The sequence below is a fragment of the Planococcus citri genome, chromosome 5 (assembly GCF_950023065.1).
Source record: "Planococcus citri chromosome 5, ihPlaCitr1.1, whole genome shotgun sequence".
Taxonomy (NCBI): Eukaryota; Metazoa; Arthropoda; class Insecta; order Hemiptera; family Pseudococcidae; genus Planococcus; species Planococcus citri.
This window is the reverse complement of record NC_088681.1, coordinates 32062696-32073767: the sequence shown is the minus strand read 5'-3', so window position 1 is coordinate 32073767 and position 11072 is coordinate 32062696. Positions and strand designations below refer to the sequence as shown.

Genomic DNA, 11072 nt, shown 5'->3' with positions numbered 1-11072 from the left:
TGGTAGGTACCTATCTACATCATAAACAATAGAAAGAGTAGGTAATATTTACGATTGCGATGCTTGTATAAATACATTTCAGATAAACATAATAATCTACCTGTCACAAAGTTCATTCGAGTACCTACATTCAAATTCAAAGAAAACAATCAGTAAACTAAAACATGAGTATAATTTAAGATGAAAAAAATGATGCCATAAAGATTCAAATAGGTAATAATCATAAACAAAGTGTTGTTTAAAAGCATTCGCATTGTAGTTTTTGCTTCAAAATTTGCTGATCTTTTTCCGCGTGATTGTTGTGTTCCTCAAAGCAAAACAGCATGTCAAATAAACACGACTTAAAAGCTCGAATTTCCGACAGGAAAAAAGAAAATTCAAATAAAAAAGGTAAGTATAAAGTGTGAAAGTAGGTAGACACGTAGATAACTAGGTCTATAACTCGAGCAATAATGCATGAAAGGTACCTACTTAATTTTATTCGAGAATGATTTCTTCAAAAAAATAACAGATTGTTTTCATCCAATTGCCTACATAAACATGCAACTAAATTTTGATGCTTATGGATCCTAAGTACAATTTCATATGTATATGTATAGGACTAGAAACGAAGTCGATCGTTATGGATACAGAATGTGGTATTGGATGTTTCTTTCCAAAATGGTTGCAATTTTTGGCTAGTAAAAAGACATTTGTGATTGTCTATGCTTTAACTGGCATGCAAGCCAATATGCTGAGCGCTTATTACGTTGGAACTATGAGCACTGTTGAGAAAAATTTCAACATGTCTAGTAGAATGTCCGGTAAAACTTCATTTCATTTGAATTTACCTACCATCTGATTCTTTACCTATACACGATACAGAATATATTAAGTACAGTTTTGAGTATATCATTGCTTAAAAATGGCATTTCAGGAATCATTTCAGCGTCTTGGGATATCGGCACTGTAGTAGCAAATTTAATACTGTCGTACGCAGCAGCAACAGGTCATCGTACTCGATGGGTTGCTTTCGGAATGTTGATAGTTTCGTTTTCAAGCTTCATGAGAGTTTTGCCATACCATATTTTTGGAGGAGGTGAGACAATAATGTTATACACGAAAGAATATGAAACTCAGTTCAACTCTACAGAACACTTGAAGAATAATCTCAGTAAGTGTACCAGCATATACCTATCTACCTACTTAATGAGGAAAAATCGAAATCGAAACTTTTACTTAGTACTTTTATTAAATAACTAATATGTATCAAATTGAAAATACACAGGTAATTCCACCAGTGTTACATACTTACGTACAAGTGACCAATGTGAACAAAGTGACACAAAATTTCCAGATATGGTAGCATTCTACACTTTTGTTGCAGCACAATTTTTAATGGGGATTGGTACTTCGATGTACTGGACATGTGGAATAGTTTATTTAGATGATAATGTTCGTAAAAATATAGCACCATTTTTGTTCGGTAGGTAGATATGCAATGTCGAACTATTTAATTTATAAATTAGAATTCATCTGCTGATGATTTTTTTTCACTAAACAAAAGTACCTATAATAATTGATGGATAATTGTACCTACTCGGCACTTGACTGATATTTGAATTCTTGCAGCACTTTCTCAAGCTATAAAACTACTCGGACCAACGATTGGATTTTTCCTTTCATCTTACTTCTTGAAAATTTATTTAGTTCCTACTCTGACGCCAACTATAACGAATGAAGATCCTAGATGGATTGGTGCTTGGTGGATAGGTAATTAAAAATCAATGAAAATAAAAAGTACATACATTTGATGTTGGTGCACTCAAATCAAAGTAGGTACCTATTCAAAGATTAGATACAAAGATAGTTACGGGATTGCCTTTGCAAGTCAATTTTTGAATGGGCTTATCCAAACTTGGACGAATGTTAAGAGGTACACATTTGTTCTTAACAATGAAGGATTGCCTATGTCTACTTAAGTAGGTACCTACTTACCTATACCAGATTGAAGGGATTGCCTCATTCAAGATATTAAGAGGTCAGTGAAAGTTTTACTATTCACATATTTTTTTATGTACGTATATGTAATTAGGTTGGTATCCCATTGGAATACTCGGTCTTATATGTGCTTTTGCAATGGCCTTATTTCCAAAAATGTTACCGAGAGCTGCGTTGAGAAAAGTTAATGATGACAGTATTTCACGAACCAAAGATTCCGTATCAATATCAGGTTGAACTACGAATTCATTTTTTTTTTTTTTTTTTGTATGATTACCTTACCTGCATTAATTATTTTTAGATTTCATGAAACGTATGAAAAGAATATGCAAGAATAAAGTTGTTGTTTTCAATTCCATGAGTTCAGTAAGTTTTGTACTTGGTCTAATGGCGTATTGGACATTTATGCCTAAATATATGGAGTCTCAGTTTAGACTATCGCCATCTCAATCTAATTTTATAACTGGTACCTTATATTGCCTATTTACACAGTACATAATATATGTACTTACCTATTATGAATGAGTAATAAATTCATCAAATTTTCAATTTTTCATAGGTACAGTCAGTATTTTGTCAAATGGTTTAGGTATTTTGGCTGCTGGTTTATTTATTACTACCCTTAAACCATCACCAAGATTTCTAGCAGGTTGGAATGTATTCGTTGAATTTCTCGATGTACTGGGTCGTTTTGGATACATTTTGTTGAGTTGTCCAGATCAAACTTATCATGGACACCTTAATAACGATAATAGGTAAGCTAGAAAATAAGCCCACGAATATTTGATTAATGAGTGAGTAGGTCTAGGTACCTTTTACATTTGAAAGAAGAGATGTGTGCTAATTACCAATTCTCATTTTATAGTTGGAACTTGACTGAGGTTTGTAATGAAAAATTCAACTGTGGAACTGATATTCAATACGCTCCAGTGTGTGATTCGTCTCGCGATGTCGTATTCTACTCATCTTGTCACGCAGGATGTACCTCATCCTCTTTGATAAACGGTACATTGGTGAGTTTGAACAGCGAAAATTCAAAATAAAAAATAAAATGGAGTTATATGTTGGTACCTACGTCAAAAATGTGTTTTTTTGTTTTTAAATACCTACATATTGTGCAGATTTACAACAACTGCAGCTGTGTTCCTGATGTAAACACAGTAGTGATGGATGGAATGTGCCCAGTCGATTGTTCAATGAATATTGTTTTGCTTATTGCAATGATGTCCGTTCTAGGATTTACATCTGCCACTGGCAGGTCAGCGAATACTTTGATACAGTTCAGGTAGGTAATCCTGTGCAATTTTAAGTTCAAAACTTCAGAAATAATACATACATTTATATATTTTTTTAGATGTGTTGAAGAGAGAGATAAATCAATGTCAATTGGAGTAACGGAAACATTACTAGCAATTTTGGCCTACACCCCTGCTCCCATTCTTTATGGAATAATAATGGGTGAATCAAATTTACCTAACTACATACACTTTTATTCTAAATAACATTAAAATTCATTTCAACCGATCTAACATTAAACTTTTGAAATAATAAAACTTGAAAAAAAAAATAATTATTTTCTCAATACCCATTTAATATGAATTTCTAGATTGGACGTGTATTGTATGGGGAGATAATTGCGGCTCCAGAGGAAATTGTTGGATATACGACAATAAAAAGTTGAGATTAGGTTTCAATCTGACCTCAGCAGGTACGAATAAGTGATTAGTTATCTTCAAACTGATATAATTTTGTTAAACTCCTGCTTAAACTTGCTAGCTTTACTTTGAATAGGATTTCTGTTCGTTGGCACCATCCTGGATTGTTTCGTGTGGTATTATGTGAAAGGAGTGAAAATGTATGATGAAGACTTCTTGGGAGATTCTAAAAAATCCAAAACTGCTCATCAAGCTCTTGCGGAAAAATTTGAAGAAAATGAAAAACTCAGGAACGATTCCGCATCAGCACTTTTAAACGAGTTTTCTACACGTTCTTTAAATAATTAAAATTTACGTACTTTTGATTGAAAGATTTAAAATAAAATATCTACCTATTACCTATTCAATAAAAAATCATTTAGAAATACGTAAAATAAGTTGCCTACTCAGTTTGCCGTAAATATGGATTTAAAAAAATGATGTTAAACAAGTTGCCTACTCAGTTTGCCGTAAATACGCATCCCACTCGTTCCGTCCTTTTAGTTTCTACCATTCTACCACCTCGTAGTTCAATGTTTAAATTTCAAGGAATAAACATCTTATTTTGAGTACAATTTCTTCCGAAATATATTCTCATTATGTTTCGACGTTGTAAAACACTGAAAATAAAATATGAATAACAAGTAAACTGAGAGAAATAATTTTATTGAAAATGATTTCTTGATGAATATTCTTACAAAATGCAGGTTTATAACCTTTAACATTAAAAAATTGCTTTGAGCATTACAAATTTACAAAATTAAAATTACAAAAAAATGAATTAAAAAGTTGAATACTGACATATGTATCTAGGAATATCACACTTTAGTGTAAGTCACATACTGATCAATACTTTTTTGCTTAGGTTTATTGGTTTTTATATCATTTTTGTACGAATCTACTAACTGCTTCAAATGAGAATACATTTCACGATTTCGTAACGTTACGGTAGGAATTATTTTATCGGCTTTAACGAATTTAACAAATCTGCATAATTCTTCGTAATTTGAGTGCTCGCTATAAGGAACTCCTGAAAAATTACAAAACATGATTTAGAATACTATTTTCAAGGGAAATAATCCTTACTGAATTAATGATATACGTACCATAGATCGTCATATTTTCATACGAAGTTACATTAATCCAATCTTTAATTTTTGTACGGCCCATTTCCCAGCCAGTTGGTTTGAACGCAAACACATGACTGAAGGGTCCAGATTCTAGAAGATGTTGCTTCAAACGCTAAAGAAAAAATACCAAGTTAATTTTTAACAATACACAAAATTAAAACACTCGAGTAAAATGAAATATTACATCAAATCGAAAATAATTCATCGGTAATACGTGAAGTTTAGCTTGGCCAAGTTGGTCTGTCAACGCAGACAATATAGTTGGATCGTCTATACAACGAAATACATCTCTTTTGTGCGGTTGAGCCCATAATTTACACTTCAGTTCGTCCAGTACACCTAGGAATACTTTTTCTTTACCTAAAAATAAATAATTAAACGATTATTGATGATATTCGATCAACGAAATCATACAGTACCTAAAATAAAAATATTTACCTATGAGATAAGACCCGGAGACAAATAATGCTTTGGGATACTTTGCAGACATTTCACGAACAATTTTTCTAACTCTGTCGATGACTTCTTTTTGAGAAGGGAATACGTATTGGGGATCAAAATATCTGTGAACAAAATCAACTTCGATATAATAATCGTGCTAAAAATTCTTATTTTCAAATCGTGATCTAAAAAAAAATTAATTACGTCGTATCTAAATAAAGTGCAGAAATTTGAGCGGATTGCAATTCGGCTATTTCTTCCATTTCTGTTGAAGCTCTGAAATCTCCAACATGCAAATACTGAGCGCCACTCAATAATTTGAAAAGAATTATCAGAGAACCCGGACAGCTGGAAAACAAAAAAGAAATGATGAATAAGAATCGTAAAAAGTTTACGATTAAAAAATATAAAATAAATCATTTTTACTGGTTTGCATCGAAACACGTGACTTCCACTTGATTTATTATCACTGGTTTATGAAGTTCTAATACTTTGACGAATTGTTCATGCACTCGTAATTTTTTCTTCACCAAGTTCGCTAAAGAAATGACAACGAAATAGTACTGTAAGAAAAAAATCATCTCAACAAAGAAAATTCCAAATGAAATTTAGTCACCAGTTATTAAGGAACAGTATATGGGATGAGCAAATGATTTCTTTAATCCTATGTAATGGTCGGAATGGAAATGAGACAAAAAATACACGCTGACTTCCGGAATACTTCCATATTGAAAAGCATCAACAGCGAAACCAGTACCTGTGACAAATTCAGATACATAGAGACTCGTTTTTGTATTTTTTAAAAGTAAAATTCAATAACATACCAGGAATTTTTTTGAAATATGGGCACACTTTTGGTTTCTTTTCAAACGTTCTATTATTACTAAATTTATTAGAAGAATTTTGACTGGGTTTAGGTATAGGTTTGGAACTAACTGGACTCGGTAATGAATAAGTAGCTGTTTTGCTCTTAGTCTTAAATATATCGTTCCATTTCGCTTTGCATTTCTCTGAAAGTACACACACGATTAGTACAAGTTCAAACACGTTCATTAGATGCATGAAGATTTTACGAATTGAATACTCAACCTTTTTTGTCGCATGCTTCGTCAATACTTTGCGACATAACAGAACATTGGTCATCATTATAAGTGTTAAAAGTAGAATCTTCATCGGATTCGAAATTTTCAATAAGGTTGGATTCACACTCGACGTATTTCGTACAATCGATAAAATCTTCATGATTGTTCTCGTCTGAAGACGGTATCGATTCATTATTTATCACGTCTTCTTTAGCGACCGTTTCATTTGTATCTGATTTACTGGATTTTTTCTTCGAATTTTTCTCAGAGTCTCGTTGAGACAATTTGAATTTACTCGTATCCACGAAAATATCATCCTCGCTTTCTTCAATCGGTGTTTGGATGGGCTTACTTAAACGTCTTTTAGCAACAGTTCGATTCTCTTTTTGCTTGGTTTTTTTCGAAACCTTTTCTTCGCATTTGTCTTCACCTCGTTTTCGTTTACTGATTATATTCTCCCGATGATTAGCGAGAACTTGATGCGAAAAATCTCTGAAATGGAAAATGCTTTCGCTCTTGCAATCGATCCCATCATTGCATTCTGAACAAACACAAAGGAAATATGAAGCTATGACGAGACGAGATATTGAATTGTATCAGTTAGAAATGAACGTAAGATCAATATTACCTTCTAAATCATCCCAGTTGACATCGCACATATTTATATGAAAAGAGAACTTTACTTTCAAATTCTTCAGCGGAGCTTGACATATAGGGCAAAAACACAACGCATCTGATTCTGATTCATGTTCCGACGATTCGCTCATATCACGAAATACGACGTAAGTTTCATCCGGTTTCTTAGATCCAGATAAAAGCACACTTTGACTTGCTTTTCCTCGCCACCGCAAAATCAATGAATAGTAATAAAAATCCCGCTCAATAAATTTCCATTCATAAAATTTTTCGTTTTTGATAAGAATTTTGTTGAGCTAAAAAGTGTTACCAACGTTCCGACGAAAAATCAAGCTAATTTCATGACGTCACCAGAAAATCAGCCAATAGAAATCGTTCTTTACGTTTTGTAAACAAAAATTAATTGAAAACAAAAATGGATGCGCGTGCATTTTATTTATGATGTTTGATAAGAGTTTTGAATAATTAATCTTCCAATAATTTATGATTATTTGATGCAAATTGAATGATTTTTTGTCGCAATAACTATTAATTGCGGGAACAATTAATAAACGGTATGTATGCAATGGTTAATATTTAAACCAACATCTCAATCTCGATGTAAACACCTTTATCACAAGGAAATTTGATCACCGCTTGTGTTGAATTTTGCTTTAAAATATCGTTACAGTGTGTTCTAATTGAAAAATAATTTTGTTCGCAGTGCAATTCGAATGCAAACACGATCAAATGAACGCTTGACAACCTGAGTTAATGAGATTATTATGCATTTAACCCTTGACAACAAAGACATGGCAACCTCCAACGTCGGTAAGAATTCAACGCATGTGTGAGGGCTGCTCTCACATAATTTTCCTTTCACGTAACTCACGTGTTTTATTTATTTTTTAGCATATTCGCTTAATCAAGAGTCACTTGTGAACCAAAATGATACTAATAAATCTAATTCTATATCCAGTCTGAATTCTGGAAACAATCACTCGAATGTTGAACATTTTGACGATACCTATGTGAAAAGGTTAGTCCATTTGAAATTTGATCAAATGACATTTTTTCCAGTTTCTTATTGCCTAATGATTGTATTTTTTGCAGATTTCACGACAATGTCGGATATAGTTTTCTTATTCCTCCGCTACAGGTATTGTATAATATTTCATCTCTTCTGAAATAATTATCCTAAGTCGTATGTTCATCCAATTTGAAATTTACAGGGTAATCAAGATGATTCTCTAACTGGCGTGAGCTTAGAAGCAATTTCAAAAGTGATGGGTACAAACTGCAGCGTTACTACAATACCGGAAAGCCAGTTTCATATGATAGTTAAAATGAACCCTAACCTTTTAGACGAGCATCCGTATCAAACAACTTACGTCTTACAAGAAGACATTAGCAATATACCGATACACGATATACAAATACCTGCGACTTATTCGCCCAAATCCAGCGATCCATTGAAAGACGATTTCAAGCCGACAGAAAAACTACAGAACAATAAACCGTTGCCTTTAATCGATATGCTTCCCAATTGTTCCGATTTACCACCTCATGTTCACTTGAACGGTCATCATCATAACAACAACGTATCAAACGAGCCTCGTAATCAAAGTACGGACGGACGAACAAACGAATTACAGTGTCACGAATGTGGCAAACATTTCGCCAATAAGCATAATTTAAAAGTACACATGTACATTCACACTGGCGAAAAAAGAGAAAAATCGTATTGTCCAACTTGTAAAAAAGGATTCGTGAAACCTTGCGATTTACGCCGTCATATGGTCATACATTCCGGTATAAAACCGTTCGATTGTAAAGAATGCGGTATGACTTTTGCGAACCCATCAACGTTGAAGCAGCACGCTCGTACTCATTCGGATAAAAAAAACCACAATTGCGCCCAATGCGGTAAACTATTCACTTCGAATTACTCTCTGCAACGGCATTTGATTAGTCATCGAAATACACCGTTGTTCAAATGTGACAAATGCGACGCTACTTTGAATTCGAAATACGATTTGAAAATACACACGATGAAACATAACGGAGCTTTACCGTATCCTTGCTCGGTGTGTAGTAAAAGTTTCGGCAAACCGTCGGATTTGAGTCGACATTTCGTCGTTCATACCGGAGAACGGCCGTTTCAGTGTAATTTATGCGATAGCACGTTCACCAATTCTAGTAACCTGCGTATGCATCTAATAACTCATTGTAAAGTGAAACCTCATCCTTGTAACATGTGCGATAAATCGTTCCGTCGACCTAGCGATCTTGAAAGACATCGTTTAACTCATACCGGCGAACGTCCGTTCATTTGTCGTATTTGTAAAATGGCATTCACGACGAATTATAATTTGAAAATCCACGTTCTCAAACACACCGGTGGTCTTCCATATCCTTGTACGTTGTGTGACAAATCATTCAGTAAACCTTCCGAATTACAACGCCATACCTTAGTGCACTCTGGCGAACGACCGTTCCGCTGCGATCAGTGTTCGATGAGCTTTACAAACGCTAGCAACCTAAAATCACACGGATTGACGCACAGTGGTAAAAAACCGTACGCTTGTAAAGCCTGCGGTAAAACATTCAGCAGACCTTCGGACGTAAAACGTCATCTTCTAACGCACATGGGAGCTAGACCTTTCGCCTGCTCCGTATGCGGTATGGCATTCTCCGATTCATCCAATCTGAAAAAACATGCTCTCGCTCACGCTAAAGGCAATACCGAAAAAGACGAGAAAGATGGCAATTTAACATTCCTGAATCATTGTAACGCTTGTTCGACTGTATTTACTTCCGTTGAAGAAGTGCAAAGACACATGTTGAATCAATGCCCCGCTGCAAATCCTGCTCTAGATTCGTTCACGTTTCTCAAAGAAGAATCCGCTCCTAGTACCAAGTCAGCCTACAACTGTGTTGTTTGCGGTGCTGAATTCGCACACGCTATTACCTTACAAGAGCACGCTGTCGAACATGCGAATGCTTTGAGCTCGTGCCGATGTGATATATGCGATAAAACTTTCATCCAAGAATCGTATCTCAAGATGCATATGGCCACGCATACCGAACTAAGACCACACGGGTGCGATATATGTGGTAAAGCTTTCAAGAGTTTGTCTCATCTGAAAAATCACATCTCCATACATTCGGGAATTAAACCGTATTCTTGCACCACTTGTGGTAAAACTTTCTTAAAGCATTCTTCGTTGAGACGCCATCAAACCATTCACGATCGCGTTAATCCGGTCGTTTGTACTACTTGCAATAAAACTTTCCTCAATCAAGAATACCTCAGGAAGCACAGTGTAACGCATCCTACGTAATTCAATTCCCAATGTAAAAGTGATAACTTAAATGTAAGCTTAGTTTATCTTTTAATATTATAAAAAGTTACCAAATGCCATTTGGACGGATAATTTCAAGTGTGATTGTATCGTTTGTGTAGGATTTTTTAAAAAGGTTGTATGTACAAAATAAGCTCATTTTTTTGTTTAAGTAATCGTATGCCATATAAATGATTGTAAGTTATAACTATTTTTATTCATTCGTTTGACGTGTCTAGACAGGGATTTAGTAATAATAATTATTTACTTAATTATAAAATATTCTTGTTATTGTAATTTTTTCACGATAAGAAAAATCGATTTCTATGGTACCTGTTTAAAATAAACCATTATTTCATCTTCCTTCTCTAAATCGTTTGGTGTATTTACAATGAATCCGGTCTCTAGTTATGCCTTCTTTTTTTTAAGATGAATGGTCTGAAACCCCCATAACCAATACTTCAGCTTCCTAGATTGATTTTTGGCAAAATTTTGAAAATTCATTAATTGATAATTTTTTAAGATACATATTTTTTTCAATACATAGGCTACATGAGATGGAAAATTAATTCGAGCAGCTGAAATTTCAGTCGCGCTGACTTTGGAAAAAAATTCAGTCAACTTTATGACATTATGCCGGATTTTTAAAAATTCGAAAGAAAATCGATCGATTTTTAGAAACTGCAACTTTTTTGACGTTTCGCCAGACTTTTAAAAATCTCAAAAGAATAATTATCGATTTATTAGAGTGAGGTTGACTTTGGAAAACTTGGTGAAAAAACCTGT

At 34.0% G+C, this 11072-nt stretch overlaps 3 protein-coding genes across 3 annotated transcripts; 2 read left to right on the top strand and 1 right to left on the bottom strand.

Moving 5' to 3' along the window:
- The first annotated feature begins 132 nt into the window (after positions 1-132).
- Positions 133-4249, top strand: LOC135847404 (solute carrier organic anion transporter family member 74D-like). Its single transcript, XM_065366910.1, has 13 exons — positions 133-390; positions 600-803; positions 917-1153; positions 1268-1465; positions 1612-1752; positions 2075-2212; positions 2282-2450; positions 2544-2735; positions 2846-2993; positions 3102-3265; positions 3335-3438; positions 3587-3688; positions 3772-4249. Exons 1-13 carry the CDS (start codon positions 324-326, stop codon positions 3981-3983), a joined length of 2076 nt encoding a protein of 691 aa, XP_065222982.1. The 5' UTR covers positions 133-323; the 3' UTR covers positions 3984-4249.
- A 70-nt stretch (positions 4250-4319) lies between these two features.
- On the bottom strand, positions 4320-7249 carry Snm1. Its single transcript, XM_065366911.1, has 10 exons — positions 6956-7249; positions 6335-6868; positions 6070-6255; positions 5862-6002; positions 5672-5783; positions 5450-5593; positions 5243-5367; positions 4989-5164; positions 4781-4916; positions 4320-4704 (listed from the first exon to the last, which is right to left on the bottom strand). Exons 1-10 carry the CDS (start codon positions 7092-7094, stop codon positions 4493-4495), a joined length of 1905 nt encoding a protein of 634 aa, XP_065222983.1. The 5' UTR covers positions 7095-7249; the 3' UTR covers positions 4320-4492.
- Positions 7250-7357: 108 nt separating this feature from the next.
- LOC135847403 (zinc finger protein 665-like) lies at positions 7358-10646 on the top strand. The gene is made up of 5 exons (XM_065366909.1): positions 7358-7517; positions 7667-7773; positions 7855-7981; positions 8056-8101; positions 8175-10646. Exons 2-5 carry the CDS (start codon positions 7728-7730, stop codon positions 10284-10286), a joined length of 2331 nt encoding a protein of 776 aa, XP_065222981.1. The 5' UTR covers positions 7358-7517; positions 7667-7727; the 3' UTR covers positions 10287-10646.
- The last annotated feature ends 426 nt before the right edge of the window (positions 10647-11072 follow it).